Here is a 20,389-nt window from a genome sequence, read left to right as displayed (position 1 = left end):
GTTATGGAAGTAAAAGTTGTTTTATATTACACGTCACTCACATCTCTCAACCTCTTCTTGAATCTGTTAATAACTCATCATTTTACAAACCATCTGTTATTAAAAAATAAACCAAATAAATACAAGTACATATTAAACGTTAAAAGCACACCTCATCTTGGGTAATGTTAGAAATGGGGTGACAGCCATTTTGTTTGTTTGAAAGAGTCGATGACTGCAGTGCCCCTGTTTCTGTGTACTGGTCCTTTATACTGGGCCCATACTTGCATAGAGGGCTCCCTTTACTGCAAATTAAACAGAATGGGAAGACGGGATAATGGTAACACACGGAAACATCTCCGTACTATTTCTTCTATTTTTGTATAACAATGAAAGCTACAATAGGCCACAGTATGGAGAGATTTGGTACACAGACAGATGCAAACAAACTGCACTTTGGTTTCTAAGAGTATTTTAACCTTTCAATCACCTTAAAATACTTTTGAGAAACTAAAGGGGGACAATATTAGACGGTTAACATTTCTGCTGATATAAATCAGGACAGATGTGTAATGTTTATTTTAAGAGGTAACATGTTCTCAGAGAAAGAGAGGTTTGAGTTATGAGAACAGAGGATATACGCTGAGGGACGGTACATCTATGCTATACCTACTATACAGGCCAAAGGAATTATATTCATGGATACATTAACACATGTACTGTATATGGATACATCACTCGGATACATCTGCTAATAACTCACCAGTTTGCAGACAATCTGATTCAAATATAAAATAAACAATATAAAAGTAATCTGAGGAAAATTGCACATATTAAATATTGGGATCAAAGCCCACATTATCTTTGTGTTAATGTTAGAAACAGAGAGTTTGCGTCGCTAAATTCAAGAGTTTAGATTCATTTTATCAGCTAATTCTCCACATAATGAGAAAACTGTGCTTCAGCAGAGGGAGATGTGTCATTACTGTAACAATGACAACGTGGGAAGATTCAGTGTTTGTTCCAGCAACAGATTGTAAATTATTTTATCAGAGATTTTGTGTCTGTGTACCTGTAGCGAGCGTGAAGTAATGTCTGCATCAACATGTGTGCGTGTGTGTGTGTGTGTGCGTGCGTGCGTGTGTGGGTGTGTGTGTGTGTGTGTGTGTGTGTGTGTGTGCGTGCGTGTGTGTGTGTGTGTGTGTGTGTGCGTGCGTGCGTGTGTGTGTGTGTGTGTGTGTGTGTGCGTGCGTGTGTGTGTGTGTGTGTGTGTGTGTGTGTGAGAGCGATGGGCATGTAAAGTGTGTTTTAATGTGCAGATATGTGTTTATGTGTGTGTGGTCAGTACGTTATGGAGGAACTGTCCCACTCTAGTTTTCCCTTCTGCTTCCTCTCTTCCACCTTTTCTCTCTCTTCTTCCTCTCCCCCCTCTTCATCTTCATCACTGCTGTCTGACTCGGCACTCGTCATGCCTCCCACCTGTTCCTCCTCCTCCTCCTCCTCTTCCTCTTCCTCCTCACGGTCTTCTTCTTTTACCTCTGCATCACGTGCCTGAGCTCCTCCGAGGTTCTAGAAAACAAAGCATGATTTAGTAAAGTCCCTACAGTTATCAAATACTGAATTACAAAGTATGTGGATATTACATTCCATAACATATATTTTAGCTGACGCTTTTATCCAAAGCGACTTAGAATAAGTGCAAAAAGCATAAAGAATCAAACTCGGAACAACAAGGAAAGTGCAGATACATTCACTTCAAACAATATCATACGTGCGTAAGTGCTGGTGAATAAGTTACGAAGTCTAAATTAACTCAATGAGTGCTTTTTCCCCCCTTTTTCTTCCCCAGCAATCATTTAATTGCCAAGGTACGGTGGACATAGGTGTGTTTTCAGTTAGCGACGGAAGATATGGAGAGTTCCTGCCGTCCTGATGCCAACTCAGTGGACATTTTTAAACGACAGCTAAAACCACATATTTTTAGATTAGCTTTTTATTAGCACTTTAAATGTTCTTTTAGTCTTTATTATTTACCTATCTTTATATTGTTTTATTTATTTTATAGGTCTTAATCTTTTTATTTTTATTTCTGTTGTACCTATATGTTCACTTGGTGTTTGTTTTATATGTTATATTGTTGCATTGACTCAGTTGTCTTGTGTCTTATCTGTCAGAGAGAAACCATTATTTATTTTATTTTATTTTTATTATCATACATTTGACCTCCTTGTGTCTATTAACCTGATAACATGTTGTATTTCTCTGCATGTACCTTTTAAAGTTCTTAACAAATAATCTGAGGGGAATTTCTTGTTTGCTTTTAACTAGTGATGTGTCATTTTGTAAAGCACTTTGCATGTGTATGAAAAGTGCTATATAAATAAAGCTTTATTATTATTATTATTATTATTATTATAGGGAGCTCGTTCCAACCTTTAGGAGCCAGGATAGCAAACAGGCGTGTTTCTGAGGGGTACCTGGGTCCCACTCGCAGTGATGGAGTAGCATAGTACAGGAATAAAAAACTCAAACTAAAATCTAAATCTACCCTAACCTCCATGGGGTTGACAGTGATGGTGAGTGCAGAGTTGTCCCAGTCTTCCTCAGTCTCTTTGACCTCCTCCTCGTCCTCTCTGGACCCCTCCTGATGCGTGGCGTGGATCCTGTACACGCCGATCACCACGATCACCACCAGGGCGGCGATACACACCACGATAACAGCTGTGGCTGCTGGAGGCGCTGATCCTGGAGGAGAAGTGGAGAGGCAATATAACTCTGTATGTTATATAATACATATTTATGGAGGTACAACTGAGTCTGCTCAGGCTATAGATCTCTGACATTTTGGCTTTATCTGAATATCTTTCAAAAGTAATAGTAGTCACCATGATATACACTGTTTTCCTTCTCTCTGTGAACTTATCCTTAAATAAAGCATCCTCTTTTTAGACAAACAAGTCTTGTTTTATTTCTGTTGTTTTGACCTTCATTCTTTTCACCTATAACATCTTACTCTTAGATGTCATTGCCCTGGGCGTGCAGCAACTCAAGTAGACAAAGCTTTACGACAGAGCAATCTCCAGTTTAATCATCTTGTCTAGCTTGATCATTTGGAACAGAGAACAAAGGCACACAAATCTAAATGTGCATTGTAATCATTCATTGTAGCGTGGAAGTGGATCTGAGGCCAACTGCTGTACAGTCAAAACAGAACAATATAGATGAACTTTTAGGAAATACAAAAGAGGTTTTCACTGTTAACTATTAATATGAACCTTTGTTTTAAGTCCACATAATAGTCTGATTAACAGACGGGGCACATTCAAAACACAGTGACATTACTGTCTTACCTGACATGTGTGAGTTGAGAGTGTGTATCATGAGAGGGTGATGGACCGGTCTCATGAACGGAGCTTGGGCAGCCATGTGATTGACATGCTCCACAGGTGCTGAGTGGTGAAGGACACTGACCTGCAGAGGGGGGGGGGGGGGGGGGGGGGGGGGGGGGGGGGAAACCATTATCCTTGTGCAAAGAAAGGTCATAAAAACAAAAAAAAATAGCTATAGAGGGAACCAATACAGCAGGAGTGTCCAAACTTTTTCCACCGAGGGCCACATACAGAAAAACATACGAAGCCCTGGTGAGGTATATTGCCTCATAAGTTAAGTTAGCAAAATTAATCAAATGTAGCAAAATGATGCTTAATACTTGAATATGCTTTAAGAAAGCACACAGCCTATCACAGCTCTCCATAGGGTTTCATTGATCTTGTTAGCAGCTTATTCCTTAAAACAGGAGCCTCAGATTGCTCATCATCATAAGAGGAAATACTGTAGGAAGGGTTTATTTCAAGGGTGTAATTTTTTCTTATCAACTTAGATTTGATAGAAAATGTTTTCAACTTTAATTGACTGAATTAGTTTGAAAAGTGGGCTTCTTAACAGATGAATACTGTGTAATATCTGTTTTCATCTATATTTAAGAAGTACAATACAAGACAAGCACAAGTTTCATTTGTGGGCCATACTCCATTATACTTTTTGAATTAGCTGAGGGCCGTTTCTAAATGTAGTTTGGACACCCCTGCAATAGAGCATTGTAAACATCAAAACACAACTAAAATCTAATGGAAGAATCAAGAAGGAAAAAGGTTCAATAAACAGTGCAGGACGTTTAGAGAGAGGACAGACCTCCAGGTTGAACTCGTTGCTGGTGTATCGTCCGTTGAGCTCGGAGCAGGTGAGTCTGAACCTCCTCTCACTCAGGGTGACAGGGTGCTGGTTCCTGTAGCGCAGCTGCCTCAGCGCCTGCTCGTAGTGGGCCATGGAGTCCACACCTGGGAACAGGATGGAACAAATGTAAAGGTCACCTATTATGCAAAATCCACTTTTTCATGTCTTTTATACATAAACATGTGTCCCCTCTGTGGAAAGAGATTCTGAACGTTTCAGGAAAAAAGATTCGCTCACTTTTTGTTCTGATCCATTTATATAAAAACCTGTCTGAAAATGAGCTGATCAGATTTTGGCCACTTTATGATGTCATAACGATGTTTTGGCATGTGTAACTATTAGCCAATAACCAACCAAGGTAACACCCGCCCACCTTATGACCTGAATCTCCTCCTAGAGCACCATTGTGTTCTTTTTAACCAAATATCTCTCAGAGGGGCATTGGGAGTGGCTCCTTATTTTTATCTAAAGTAACAGACAGAGAATCAGCTCTTTTGAAACAGTGCTGAAACAGAGGGGATTATGGGATGCTACAATGCATGATCTGTTTGGTATTTCGAGCCAAACACTTCAGATACCCCATTCACACCAACGGTGTTTCAGGGCCGGTTCGGAGCTGGAGCTTGAAAAGCACCGGGTTTTCCTGTTCACACCGCAGCGGAGCAGCCTCTAAGCTCCGGAATCCGGTTCGTTTCGAGCACCAAAAAGTTGTCCGTGTAGAAGCAAGAATCGCTTACGTCGGAGGGGGGCGAGATTAACCTGAGCTAACAGTTAAGGCGAGTACGGCAAATAAAAGTTGTAACCAGCAGTAGTGCTGAGCAAAGTGACTAGAACGCAACCACACACTTGTAAAAAAACAAAACACGCTTTATAAAGTCAGGCAACACTAACCAGGCTTCGTGTGATTCTGTTTATTTGTACCTTACTTTGACCATCCGTTCGCTGTTATTGATCATTGTGGAGAGCAGGCAGACGTTTTGTTTGTTATTATAGCAGCTATCGGATGGAATCAATACATGGGCTGCACAGGTTGTCATGTCCGACTATCACAAGTAGAATCATAATGAAAAATACGCCGGTAAAAAGTGCCTGTAGAAAACGGCTTAGCAAGTAGTCAGTTTAGCTTCGGTTGCTATGCTAACATCACCCATGTTATACCAGAGAAACTTTCATAACAGCGTTGTGATGCCAAACAGCGTCAATTCAGACTGACACACATTCACTTAAAGGGAACTGGGGATATGTATCAGCTGCTTGTGTGACAGTCAGACAGTGAATACTTTAGAGCCGTGTGAGCTAACGGGAGAATAAACTCCCGTGGAAGAGCAGCCAGCACTGCAGCGGTCGGTAAATGCCGCTGAAACACATTAATAAACAATGAACCACGGCACTCTGGAGAAAAGTATAAGGTTGGAGAAGTCGTTATTTAATTTAATCTGGCTTCGTATGATTAAAAGCAACACGATCATCGACCCGACGCAGTCCCCGGCCCGTTGTTGTTGTGAGGTGAGCTCCGTTGGGGAGAAAATCAGCGACGTAAACTGTGACGTCATGTGACCAGTCGGGCTCTGAGCGGTGTGAAAAGAGCCGGCGCTAAACCGAAGAACCGGTTCTGAACCTGAAAAGCTCTAGCACGGAGCTAGAAGGGGAAAAGCCTTGGTGTGAAAGGGGTAAGAGACATGTTTTGTGTATATCTGAGACCTATAATAAAGTAATGAAAAACAGTATAATAGGGGACCTTTAATACAAATGCTAAAAATATGTCATGTAGCACTGTCCGCTTATCCTCCTAAAATCTGGGATTTAGGAGTTATTGAGATATGTTTTTAGTCAATAATGGTACTTATTTATGTTTTTTTTTAAGCTGTGGTGGAGAGGAGGACACTGAACAGGCCATCATGGATAACCCCACCCATCCTCTACACCTGCAGCTGGACAGACAGCGGAGCTCCTTCTCCAACAGACTGCTGCAGCTCCCCTGTCCCAAGGACAGATACAGGAAAACATTCCAACGGCAATAACTCTGTACAATAAATCACCTCTGGCTGGCAGAGAACTCTCTGCTCCATAGTTTCTCTTGGAATAAAACCACATTGTACATTTTACATTATATATTCAGTTTAATATTAAATATTCCATCTGTCACATACTTATGTATATATAATACCTTGCTTCATATATTGTTATTGTTAATTTGTAAATTCAACATGTATATTTTCTACTTTCTTGTTTATTTCTTTAAATTGTTATTGTACAATGCCATGTCTTTTTATGCTGCATCAATAAAGTACTCTCTTATCCTAAAATAATGAAATCATACATATTCTTTTAAAATCTTTCACATTCTCTGAATATTGGAAACAAATATGATGCACAATTTGAAACCTGCTCTACTACCTGTCTCTCTTCCTCCACTTAAAGGTCATTATCAAGAAGCAAGTCCCATGTCTTTTTTTTAAACTAGATATGTTCTTGCTCAATCAGTACTCTGTTTACTTAAGTCCCATGTGTATTTTTAAAGGCTTGAAATGATATTAAAAAAATGTCCTCAAAAGAACAGAAACAACATGTCTTTATAAATTTGATATATCTTTGCTGCAATTCCTATCAAAAGATGTGCTCTGTTGGCCACGCCGCCATTTGCATCACTTTAGAACGCCCAGGATGTGCTTTTAAGAGTAGATTAGGACTTAAATAAACAGCATGCATGGTGTTTGAAATAACAGGCCTCAGAGTCATGCCCCCCACAGAGGACATCAATGAACTGCTGGGTCTCTGGAGGATAAAACTGTAATTTGTTCTGACAGGAGATTTCAGGGACCTTTACAGCTGTCCTGCTCGATAGAGACTGAATGCTTATCCTGTTGCTGTATGAAGGGCAAGCCATTTTTAGGGATGTTATTTAGGATTTTTAAGTGGAAAGGTGGTGCGTGTCCTGATGTCCTTCACAGAGCATTAGTGCCACAGATCATCCCCCACCTACCATATATTGATATTCCAGAGGTGGAGTTGGTGGCATCCAGGTGTTTTCCCAACAAAGCGCTGTGATGAATCTCCAGACTCTCTCTCTCAGGATTCAGCTCGTCCCCAATCACCAGAACGTCGCAGTAGTCCAGGTTATGCATCAACTCCATCACACCTGGTCTGCGAGCTGCACGCATGGACGCGATATTACAGACAAATGAGTTATGTTGGCAAATAGAGTCTCAGTGATAAAATACCAAATATCCAGTGCACGTAACAATAGCTGGACTTAAACTCCCACTGTACATTTTACATTTATATTATTTATATAAGTATCTATCCATCTATCCATCTATCCATCTATCCATCTATCCATCTATCCATCTATCCATCTATCCATCTATCCATCTATCCATCTATCCATCTATCCATCTATCCATATATCCATCTATCTATCTATCTATCTATCTATCTAATAGGAATTTATAGTTGTATTTAACATTAAAGGAAATATATATATAATACAAGTCTTTTAGTTCTGCAATCATTTGATTTGAAAACATCTGTGTTTCTTTACTTTGTTCTGGTTTATATCATTCTAAACTGAATATACAGGTATTTGGGTTTATGACTGTAAAGACAACACATTAAAGACTTTACTTCAGACTCATATTTTACTATAATGTGTGCCATTGTGAAAATGGTTAGTTGCAGTCCTAAAGACATGAGAGTGTGTTAACCACCCAGGCAGCCCCCCCACTCACATCCGCCGAAGCTGTCTCCTTTCATCACCGTGCTGGTGATTTGAAGCTCTTTGAAGGGGGCCACACCCAGCGGGCCCCGCAGGTCAGCGCCAGGCCTGACGAGCCGATTAGATCCTGAGATGGTGATCCTCGGTTCACTAGGCGGCAGGACCATAACCACTGACTTGATGTCTGGGATGGAGAGACAAGTGTCCTCACCGAAACACCTGACACACACACACACACACACACACACACACACACACACACACACACACACACACACACACACACACACACACACACACACACACACCACACACACACACACACACACACACACACACACACACACACACACACACACACACACACAACACACACACACACACACACACACGAAGAGAGAGGGTACACATTTAGACAGCACAGGTGTTAATACTCGGTGCTTATTTGATTTAACTCTAATGCTGTCGTTTGTGAGTAAAATATGCAAAAAGACAGAAATACAGCGTTTCAGTATAAGAGCTCGAAAAACACTGCTGATTACAGGCTGAACAAACATAATGGATTTGCAGAAACATTTGTTTAATCAGCTCAAACTTGGTTTCAAATCAAGTTGTTCCAAATATTCATGCTAAAATATATTTAAAAAAATCCTCATCTTAGAACTACAAAATATAACTGCTTTATCAGCACTGTGAAGACGGTCTGGACCAGATGTATCCGACAGTAGCCTAGCTGTTGTTGTTAAGGATTTTGGACAATGGGAATATCACCTTCTAGTTCCAAATCCTTTTTCTCTTTTTACCACAATCATAAAAAAAAACTCTCCTTTAAATTTCAAATGTTCATATATTTTGCTAAAATTTCAAAAATAGGTTTTAGTGTCCTGAGCTTTTTTTATAGTTACCGCTCTGCCCCCTTTCTGAAAGTCACATTTAAACTGAATCAACCATACCACAGGGGATTAAGAATCTACAGGATAAATAATTCCATGTTGAAATCACAGAAATTTAAATTTTGAAATAAAGGGACACATCAATATAAAATGTAAAGTGCTTAAAAGCAATTCGCCCGGACCTATGCTTTTGCCCATACAGGAATACATCTCAGAAATGAAAAATAAACCATTTGAAAAGAAGCATTAAATACAAAGATGGATGTTAGCTGTTAAGGTCTGGGAGTCAGCGGGGGTGGTTTAAATTGCTAAATATATTGACCTTGTGAATAGTGAAGTGACAATTATCATTGAACCTATCCTGCTGCTTGTCAGGACTTCACACCCAGAGACACAAAGCAGCCTCAAACAACAAAACACCTGCAGGAGGAATATCAACAATGTGTAATTGGACTACATATTATTGTTTTTCAGTCACAGATGGCAGATTCAACACATCTGCTGCTGAGAGTAGAGGCGGATCTATCTGTCTTTATCTCGAGGGGAGCGCCGAAGATCTGCTCGGAGTGAGACAGCCTGTCCTGCTTCTCCCCGAGCTCGCCTCACTATCGACCCGCACACTTCCAAGCTGATTTGACCTGTCTGTACTTGCTGCTCAACAAATGAACAGGCGCTGGATGGGCGTGGAGAGTGGAGCAGACACATGAACAGGCTCTCCAGTACACACCACACACACACACACACACACACACACACACACACACACACACACACACACACACACACACACACACACACACACACACACACACACACACACACACACACACACACACACACACACACACACACACACACACACACACACACACACACACACACACACACACACACACACACACACACACACACACACCAACACACACACACCCACAGGAATTGCGTTGCTTTATGATTTACAGTTAACATGATGTACTTTACACATATGGTGAAATCATGTGTTTCTGATCATGCAATGATGACAATAAATCAAGTTATGCTAGCAGGAGCAAGAAGGGGTCAGTCAATTATTACCTGTCCATCACATTATCATATGTCATGCATGTAAGGGGAGTTTTTTCAGATGATGGCATTAAAGAAAATGTCAGGGGGCACCAACGAGATAAGTATTAATCCTTTTAATATCCTTTGCAAATATCAAGGAGGCAGCCACTTTCATGATACGTTGTTGTGGACCAGCAGAGTGCTTTTTGATTTCATTACAGTATGTCAAGATAATGCGCTTTGGACAAACACACTGACTGACATCAGCATCCTGGGGAAAAGACAAAGTCTAATCAAATCGAATGAAATCAGGAGATAGAATCACAGAAAGATATACAACGGAACAAACTGACAGAAAACGGAGGAATGAAAAAAGATAGAAAAAGAAAGCAAGGACAAGTAGACGCTAGCAAGATGCTCTTTGTGTTCGCCCGAAGGCTTAATGTCCTTAACGGCCAGCTGGTCTGTTTCATGCTTTAATAGTTTTTGCACTAATGATCCATCTTTGCCATCTCACTGGGAGTTTTGAGGCTTAAAGACAGAGACAAGACAGACCCCACATCTGAAAGAGCCTTCAGTTAATACTTTAAAACTCCTCTGGCTGTTTGTAGGTTACATGATTTGACAAACTTGTCCTATATTATATACGGATCATCCCACATTTTATTCAATAACTGGATACCTGCTAAATGTGCAACAAAGATGTGAGTGATGAAAGGTTCAAATCCACACCCACACAAACAGCATGAAGCCACAGATCTGTACATCGCAATTATATTTATAAAGATGAATTGTTCTTCTGATGTTTTCGTCTGAAAGCAAGGGCCGAATCTCACAACTGCTCAGTGACAGTGACCCAGCGGGGCAGCAAAGGTGAAAACATAAAAACGAAGTGAATGTAAAGCTAGATGTAAGACACAAATATTGTAGCGTGATTGAAAATACATGCTCTAATTGTATTTGCACTTACTGTACTGTGGTGGTGATGTGCAGCCGTCGAAGGCCTGATGTAGGGAACTGGCGAGAGTTAATGTAGGAGACCTTGGTCATGGCTGTGTTGATGCTGTCCAGATCCTCTCCCTCCACCACCAGCACGGACTGAGCGGGGTTAAAATGGAACTGGAGACACAAACAAACACAAAGAGACGTTCAGATCTCCAGACTCAGACAATGTGGTTAAGCTAACTTACATTTTGTGTGTCTTGTGAGGGAAAACATGTGCAACAATAGCTTTTACTAGACTCTGTTTATTAGCCAAGTTATATGGAGTTACATCCTGTACTGCTTAGAAGTGACACATGAGTTCTTCTGGTGGCTAGGGTTGGGTCTATATATCATTTTATTGTGGATTTTGATGAATAAACACTACCAATAAATTGATAATGTTACATTTCTAACATCGGTCATTACAAATGACTTGAAAACTTGCTCTTATGGAAAGTGAAACATAGAACCAGATACAAACAAATACAGGAAATATGAAGCAAGTTAGAAAAGACTCTCAATGTTCCTTTTTGTATTTTTCACCAAAAAGGATGTCCAATTAAAAAACTTGTGTCTACTGTGAAATGAAATGAATGAAAATATTGGATCGCTGAAAAATGTAAGGTCGTACTTACAGTAAAACGTACTAATTGTAATACTTTTTAGTGTGATTTTTGGAACAACATGTTGAATCCCAATTTCTTTGGACAGTGACAGAACTGTTTTAAATCCTCATTAAAACATTGACGATTTGAGCAGATTTGTGCCACATAGACATGACATTTTTAAATGTTTCAATGTCTAGAGGTAGCAGCTACTATACTACAAACCAAAGCTGAAAGTGTTGAGTGGGTTTGTTTCCATGCACCTTGATGTCCTTGGCGAGGCTTTCCAGGGAGTTAATATCAAGGCCTTCTTTGCAAGCCTGCAAACAGGAAATAACCTTCTGGGTTTCGATGCGGCCCGGTCGGATTGTCAGACCTGACAGGCTGCCACGGAAATACTGGGTGAACTTCGGGGTCCCTACCTCACCCCCTAGAGCGAGAGATAGAGGAGAGAAACACAATCAGGAGAATGGGAGAAGTGACATATGAGAGGGTAAAGGACAGAAGTGGAATAAAGGAGAGGAGAGGTGCGGCAAAAAGGTCAGTTTGATAGATAAAGATTGGGAATGTCACAATGTCCGCCAATTCCTACTCTCACATTTTCCTTGTTCCCTCCCCCCCTGCCATCTACTAACATCTATCCTGTCCTCTCAGACACTTCAGTAACCCCCATCACAAAATCACACCAGTTCCCACCTCCACTGTCCCACAAATATATATTATTGCCAGGCCGTCGTCGTCATTTCTAAGTTGCAGCCAGATGAATGTTATGGATGTTGTTTCAAAGGTTCAGGTGTTTAATAGTCTTATGGCCTGTGGGATGAAACTGTCCCCGTCTCCTGCCTGTCTTTGGACTTGTGTTCTCTAGCCTGACCTAAAATCAACTTGAACTTTATATTTAACAGGCCTGTTTTCAGAGTGAAGCTTTTGGGTTCAAAGCTGTTTTTACTGAGCCTTTGCAGGGTAACAGAGACAACAACATGCATTATGTATGTTTCAAAGGAAAAAGCAAGCATACTTTTCCCAAAATAACATCTGTGAATCTCTCAGAAACAGCTTACATGACCCAAATGGATAGCAGGTTATGAAGTATTTAGAAGTTATTTTTCACAAAGGATGTAAGAAAAGAAGCATGCAAAACAAGTCTGAACCTGGTTCAGACAGGAAATACATGTTATTTAATACAATTATAAGACATTGTTTTTTCATGGTTTCCACATTTCAAGTGGAATTCAAATCAACATATTTAAGGGTGTGATAGTCAGTGCATTCGGACAGTTTTTTTTTATTTAAATGGACGTCATTAAGCTTGAACCTGTAACTTCTAATTCAAAATGAAAATAAATGCTCACAATTACATCTCTGGATTTAGTTTTCTGTATGCCTACACCAACATTTATCCTTTAGTGAGAGCTTTTGGCAAACAATGTTGAATTAAGAGAAGAAGCTACTTAAGAACAGGTGGCATTAAGTAATCCTGCAATACTAAAACCAATATGTGTTGATATATTTAACACCTGACAATAAAGCAGATACTTTGACACGTTCTGTCAGGTTGATGTATTGACTCAGAAGTACCAGTTTGACGGATGTAACGCGTGCTTGACCTTTTCTGCAACTGCAGCAAGGAGTGAGAGAAATAAATCCCTTCATGCAAAATATATGGAACCATAATGGAAGGCACACATTGGCACTGAGTGTGTGTGTGTGTGTGTGTGTGTGTGTGTGTGTGTGTGTGTGTGTGTTGCAGTCTGTGGGGGTCAGCACCATCACAAATTCAGTTGAGCCATGACATCTTCTTAAGAGAGCACTTTTTTTTATTCAGAGTAAAATGGCCGGCTCTGCCCTGCAGTGCAAATTCACCACTTCTGATTAAGTGTGTAATCTCCACTAAATCATAAAGGTCTAGCGCAGTGGTTCTCAACTTTCGAGTGGGTCGCAGATGTGTGAGTGAAGAAAAAATAAATTGAAATTCTTTTTTTTTGCGGAAAAAAGTCAAACTTCTATTTTGAAGGCCCGATTTTCTAACGCTGTGCATGCAGTAGGCGTTGGACTGGAAGTACCGGAGAACATAAACGGTTATTGAAAACTTCTGTCACGTAGTGATCATCTTCTCAATAAAACATCTTTGCTGATGTTTTTTCGAGTCTTCTGGCCAATCAGAATCAAGATTGTTGCCGGAAGTCCCCACGGAGAATTACTTTGCGGTAGAACTATTCTTTATACATCCATGGGTACAACTTCAGATCAAAATGAACACATAATGAAATATGACCCCCGGTTTGATGATTGACAGGTCACAGAACAATAGGAGCTATCTACCGTTACCCACAATTTAAACTAAGTCAAACAGACTATCTCCTCTTTGCTCTTCTCTCTGTGAGGAGCAGCAAGTTCAGCTGTCAGAACAAAGTGAAAAACAAACAATGGCATAAAATATTATTAATATGTCAGGTAGTAATAGATTTATTTATTTTCTTCTCAGAGTGTACCAGAATGCGTAGTTTATATGTTAGTATTTCTAAAAAATCTCCTGGGGGAGAATCCCCCCAGACCCCCCTTCTGGGGTTGGGTTTTCAGCATGTGTGCCTTTTTATGTTATACAATTCAGCTTTGATTCCATCATCTCATTAAACCTTTTTTTAAAGCATACTTTAGTTCTGTGAAGGGATATACTGTATGCACTCACTGCGCTTCACTTTAATTAATAATGTATGCTGAAAAGCGTATATATTACAGCACAATTTTTTGTTGAATAGATTCGAGTGGTTCAACATTTTGGGTCGCGATTTATTGACAAAGGAAAAAGTGGGTCCCGAGGCCTGACCAGTTGAGAACCACTGGCGTGTCTTTTAGGTCAGCTGTTGCTTAAACATTTTGACTAAATCTAGGGAATGATGTTCCAGTCAGGTCAAGTCTCCAACATGTGCATTTCACCAGAATAAAATGCATCCCAGCTGACATTTTGTATTACTGTTCTGTATAAATCTAATATTTCTAATGGCCTCTTTCAAAACTACACATGTACATGTTCCTTGACTGTATTGCTGCACACCTTTTGAATTTACTGTATAATTAGGGACATACTGTATTTCTATCTCTATACAACAATATTCAAAAGGTCAATTTATTAAATGAATAGCAAAAGCAATACACTTTTTCAGATGTTACTTTAAACCTTAGATAAAAGTGTGTTAAAATGTTATTAAAATATGAACTGTAATTACAATTTGTTGGGAAATTGTTTTCATACAACTCAGCATACAGTAGCACATTTTTTTTAATTTCACAACACTTTTAAAGACAATTAATTATGTTAAATGCTGGAAATCTTTATAAGAATCTAAGTCAACCCTGTTGCTTTAAAAAAAAAAATTTAACTATTAACTATATTTTTCTCTTTCATTCGTATTTGCCATATACGCCTCTGCGCCGCACAGCACACATTTCCGGGAAGTTGAAATAAAACAGAGGAAAAATATTAATTAAATTGTTTTATCTTAATAGTGTTGAAGACATTTGAGGCTTGTTTTTGAGTTAATTAAATACCTGCAGCGATCCCCCTGCAGTAGAAATGATAAGCCTCCAATTTAAGAGAGATGCTGTGTGCGTTTACGCTCAAGGCACAGCAGCAAAGATTCACCAGTTATTTCAATCTTTTGTCCCCATGTATTTTAATGAATTCGTTTATTTCTCATGAAACAAGTGTCATTGCATCCTGTTACAGCGCAACTGTGTCAATGCAATGACTACGTCCTAATAAATGAGTTTTTAACGGACATCACTCAAATGTGCATCAGTTTAGGATTGTTTTTGCAATGAGGCTCATAAAAGGGCCAATTTTACACTAAGTATCTGTATGTTTACTATTTTAAATATGTTCAAATTAGAAACCAGAGGCTTTTTTCTTTGGCAAAGCAGGTGGGGGTGCATTTCAGCTCTTGCACTTGCTTTGAGATTTACACGGTTCCTTTTGTTTAATTTGCACAGTTTTAGCAGCCCCTAAAAGCCACACAATCCTTTTGTGAATTGGCCCCTCTGTATAAACCCCCTACTGTCATACTGATGTTCTTCAGGGCCTGAAAGTTGATTAAATAATTTAGTTTGTTGTCTGAGATTACTAACCCACTTAATTTAACACAGCCTGGATGTTCTCCTCCTCTCCTGAACTGCTCTGTGCAGCGGGGCTCAGGGGAACGAGAGGCAGTAAAAGCAGATATTACTGAGAACAGCAGCTACAGTAGCAGCCAGCATGGGGCTGGAGGCATCTACTCTCTCCGCTCTGTCAATGTGAATCACACAGGGGTGTTTCAACACGTCGGCTGAGAGAGAAGATCCTGTCACTGAAACATCAAACAAGTGCCTTCAGCATGCTAGGCAGCAGGAGACTACTGCTGCAAATTCCACTAACAGTGGGATAATGCCGTTCTTCTCATACAATCTGCATCAAACAGCATCACATATAATACAATGAGTTTACACTATTATGTAGAGGGGAAGCTGGGCTTTCTAAACTACTCTCTCTGACACAGATTATTGATATTTTGGTTGCATTAAGATCTTTCGTCACCTTTTAATCAGAGCAACAGCCCACTGTGTCATATGTCTATCTTCTGGAGCTCTGAGGGCGGTCACTGGTGATGCATTTTAGGATGCAGTTCATGTTCTCCAAGAACAGTTAGGAGTCAAATGATTTGCAATAACCATGTAAACAACATTACAGCATCTGGTATGCTTTAAAACAGCAGGATCTATTCACTACCACTCAGAATCACAGACAAGCTGGTTCGGAGCGGAAAGTTAGACAGAACTTATCCTGTATTTCTTCCCAACCTCAGTATAAAATCAGCCGAGGAACTTTTTGAGAGTTTGTATTTGTTCTGTATATGTATGCAGGGTCAAGCCTAAAAACAAATAGGTGTTACAGAGCTATAAGATTTCCTTCTGGTATTTGTCATTTTCCTTTTCCTTTCACTAAACATCACATTTTAAATAGTTTAGCCATTTAAGCTTTCTTGCTATTTTACCCTCATGGAGAATATTTCTAATCTAGACCACAACCAAATCAAATTAACATATTATATACATATAACAATAGTGTATTGCTGGGATTTGTAGGTAACTTACAGCTAAAATGCGATGGTAGCCTTTTCTTATATTGCTTTATTATAGTACACATTTAAGATGATGTGGCAACTGTCGTAATGAAGTTTCCTAGAGCAATTCTATACTTTATTTGTCACAAGACAATGACTATGTTTACATGCACACTGCACAGTAATATATTCTGAATATGACAATATTCTGTATTTGACATGGGTCACACAGAATTTTATTTGGATATTACGGCCTTCTTTCAGCCTTGTTTCTTTTGTGCATGTAAACAGTCACTGATATTATTCTTCTTTCCATCTGAAACAAGAGATGCTGTTGGTCGAACTGTTGTTGGACAGTGAGGCTATATTAAGGTCTCTACATGTTAGAATCTATGATCCAGACCATGATTTGGAAATACCAGAAGCCTAGCTGTGCTGCGTATGGATAAATCCATGGCCCTGTCTGCGGTGCTGAAGTATCAGATGGATTTGTAATTGCATTTTTTTCTCTCAGTCCTACCCCTCTGTCGGTTTAGATCTATACAATTCTCCTATCTATTTACTATAAACACTCACTTCTATGCTATATGTAGCCTATATATCTATATCTATATAGCTTCTATGCTGCTGGAAGTATCAAGTTCCCTCTGGGACAAAGATATTTGAGGGGAGACATGACTCCAGTTATAGTTAAGGTGTCCTGGAACAATGTCATGCTCCCATTAGGCCTTACCGCCAGTTAAAAATGAACAAATCTGACGTCAAACTTGCAAAACGTAAATTAACTAAAGATGATTCAAAAGAGTTTTGGTTTTATTTGAAATAAAAAACCTTGTTGGAGCTAACTACTTGCCATGCACTTTTCACACCCTTTGTGTCCATCAGCCACCGTGAGAGTGGCAAAACTACAAACAGCATGAACTACCCATCTGCACTATTACAGGCTTTATAATTCAGATTCTTTTATGCCAATGCCATTTTTTAACAGAGGCACGGTAAGTACTACGTTTAAGTGACGACAGTAGGTGTAAGTGGGGAACATTTTCCATCACCTCGTTTTCTTTCCACATGAAGAAATATTCGTCATTATTCTGCCCCTTAAGTCTCTTTCTTCATCTCCCTGACAAATGCATGTTGAAAGGTTTTCGTCAAGACAATTTCTTTCTGATTCACAAGTGTGAACAAAACTGAACTTTCGGATTGCCTGTGTCTCGATTTGCAGACAGTATGAGTTTGATAAATTCATAAAAACAAGAAATGCATAACAGCACAGAGGAGGAGGAAAAGGACACAACTCAATGCATTGCAGATCTTTCATATACGTTCACATATGAGAGCATTAACAAATATGATCTTTTGTAAATAAGCACTCAGGGCTAATTTATATTGAATAGCTTGTTAAGACTTGCTTCAGAATTTTGCTCATTTTCACTCAGCGTAAAGGAAAACAAATGTTGTTATATATTTATATAATTTGAAGGATTGATATTTCAAGACTATAAAATGGCTATAACTTGTTGTTAACCGCTGAACTAAATAACAAAAAATAACTGCTGCATTTCTTTAAGCTCCTTGACTATTCTATTCTACTTGCAAGCTGAATGCAACAGAGCCTTAATAAAATCAATATTATCCCTATGCTTCTCCAGCTTTGACGAGTGAAAACCGTAAAGGTCAACAGGATTACAATCATTGTAAAAACAAATTATTATAGTGCTTGTAGATTAGATTATGTATCTTGACTTTTCTCATTCCACTGTGTGCTAAAACTAAAATAGTAGCACGATGTCCTTATACTCTAGCGGCAACTAATATTAAACGTACTGATAACATGCTGTTTGTTGACATTTAATTATCAACATCAAACTACCCCAGCCTGTAAATGCCTGCTCTGCACTTCCTTGGTAACATATTTAAATACTGTAGTGTGATGTTGCTGTGAAATTGCACATCCACTTCCTACAACAAATGAAATAAGATGGCAAACAGATTTTCTTTTCCTAAAAAATAAACCCCCAACAAAACCATTAGCTTGTTAACCTTGTATGTTGACACACGTCTTCTATTTTGCTTTCGGGCCAGTGAAAATACAGCCTTTCATGCCACACGTCTCATCATTATGTTGTTGATTGTGGGGAAAAGAGGATGGAGAAATGAGAGAAAGGCAATCTTGCTCGCTAATGGCCTGCAAAGTTATCAGTTGCGGCTTAGTGAAGCTTAAAGCGGCTTCATTGGGATGTAATAGCTGGCAAAGTTGTCCTCCATTCACTCTAAGCTAATCCTTCCTTCAGGACTTTCTCTCACAATCAGAGATTCATGGAAGAGGCAGAAAGAGAGGCCTGTACGAGGCAAGGAAGAAAATGATGATGACAAAAAGGAAATTGCAATCAGGCACAGGATGAAAAGAAATTTAGACGGCAAAAAGTGCCATCAGGATCCAAGCTTTGGGTGATACTGTTCAGTGTTATGAGCGCGATTTAGGCAACCTGCAGAACGGATCACTACAGTCTCCTTCTGCCCTCCTGTAAAGACTTTTTATATAATTATTCAAGTCGTAAACATGGCAGCAGGGTAGCTCTTATTCATTCAAATGTGATCACTGCTCGCTCTTGTTCCCTGCCGCTGGAACTGACACGCAGAATTTCCCATTTAATACCCACTCGGATCGTGCCTCTCCATTTCAAAGAAGAAATACTTGCAGCCCTGGGGCATAAATCTTAATCTCTTTATTTATCTTAACACAAAGTCTCCTGCTTTTTCTCTGTCTGTTTGTACTTCAAATGAAATGTTCAATGTCTTTGGCTTCTGAGCCATTTTCCATGCAGTTTTTCAATGTCCTGCTTTGCTAAGAAAATGTAATTATATTTGATAACACTGTTTGCATTAATTGCATGATCTCTTCCCAGTCCTGTACTGCCAAGTTGGAAGAGATATGTTCAAAATACTAGGTCTAAGTAGAGTATTTTTTTCATTTGTGGTAAAAGGTATATCATTAAATTAAGTAAAAACAAAAATGCAGAAATAATAAAAAGAAACTTATTCAAAACAGTAAAAGGGGAGGACCCTTGTAAGGAAAAACAGACTCAACCTATTAATTAATGTAATGTGAAGGAAACTGTAAAGGCTGTTACATAAAGAGCAACTACTAACAACATCATTTAATATGTGTGTGTGTGTGTGTGTGTGTGTGTGTGTGTGTGTGTGTGTGTGTGTGTGTGTGTGTGTGGGTGTGTGTGTGTGTGTGGTGTGTGTGTGTGTGTGTTCAATGCCATGGACAGATTTGGACACACACACACACACACACACACACACACACACACACACACACACACACACACACACACACACACACACACACACACACACACACACACACACACACACACACACACACACACACACACACACACACACACACACACACACACACACACACACACACACACACACACACACACACACACACACACACACACACACACAGACCTTGCCAGCAGGCGCCCACAGTCAGCTGCGTATCAATCTTTGCTGTTTGGATCGGCCAGTCATCCGTCACCAGATAGGGTTCATAGGTAACACCATCCACAAATAGTGTGACTGCAGGGAACTCCACGTTGATCACATAGTAGTGCCATTCCTTGTCACAGATCTGTAAACGAGAGAGAGGTTATGGTGTTATTAAGCTACAGTGCATGTCCACTTCATGCTTTCAAAAAGGAAACATTTGTGGTTATTCATAGTACACAAAATTAGGGCAGCTTTAAAAATACATTACTCTGGCAACTACATCTCTTTTCGGGGTCTTATTTAGGTTAGGAGCCTTTTTCCGTGGAGGATTAT

General features: G+C 39.6%; 1 protein-coding gene across 1 annotated transcript in view; it reads right to left on the bottom strand.

The window, feature by feature from the left end:
* Window positions 1-1,211: 1,211 nt before the first annotated feature.
* clstn2 (calsyntenin 2) overlaps window positions 1,212-20,389 on the bottom strand; it is a 133,647-nt gene continuing 114,469 nt past the window's right edge. Inside the window, exons 10-18 of the mRNA XM_034137407.1 lie at window positions 20,036-20,198; window positions 11,717-11,883; window positions 10,835-10,983; window positions 7,941-8,146; window positions 7,196-7,363; window positions 4,171-4,316; window positions 3,330-3,450; window positions 2,534-2,724; window positions 1,212-1,548 (exon numbers count right to left, since the gene is read on the bottom strand). Coding sequence (XP_033993298.1) covers window positions 1,321-1,548; window positions 2,534-2,724; window positions 3,330-3,450; window positions 4,171-4,316; window positions 7,196-7,363; window positions 7,941-8,146; window positions 10,835-10,983; window positions 11,717-11,883; window positions 20,036-20,198 — 1,539 coding nt within the window. The 3' untranslated portion in view covers window positions 1,212-1,320. The remainder of the gene's footprint in view (window positions 1,549-2,533; window positions 2,725-3,329; window positions 3,451-4,170; window positions 4,317-7,195; window positions 7,364-7,940; window positions 8,147-10,834; window positions 10,984-11,716; window positions 11,884-20,035; window positions 20,199-20,389) is intronic.

Source organism: Trematomus bernacchii, unplaced genomic scaffold (genome assembly GCF_902827165.1).
Source record: "Trematomus bernacchii unplaced genomic scaffold, fTreBer1.1, whole genome shotgun sequence".
Lineage (NCBI taxonomy): Eukaryota > Metazoa > Chordata > Actinopteri > Perciformes > Nototheniidae > Trematomus > Trematomus bernacchii.
Note: the sequence above shows the minus strand (reverse complement) of the source record. Positions and strands in the feature narration are given on the sequence as shown.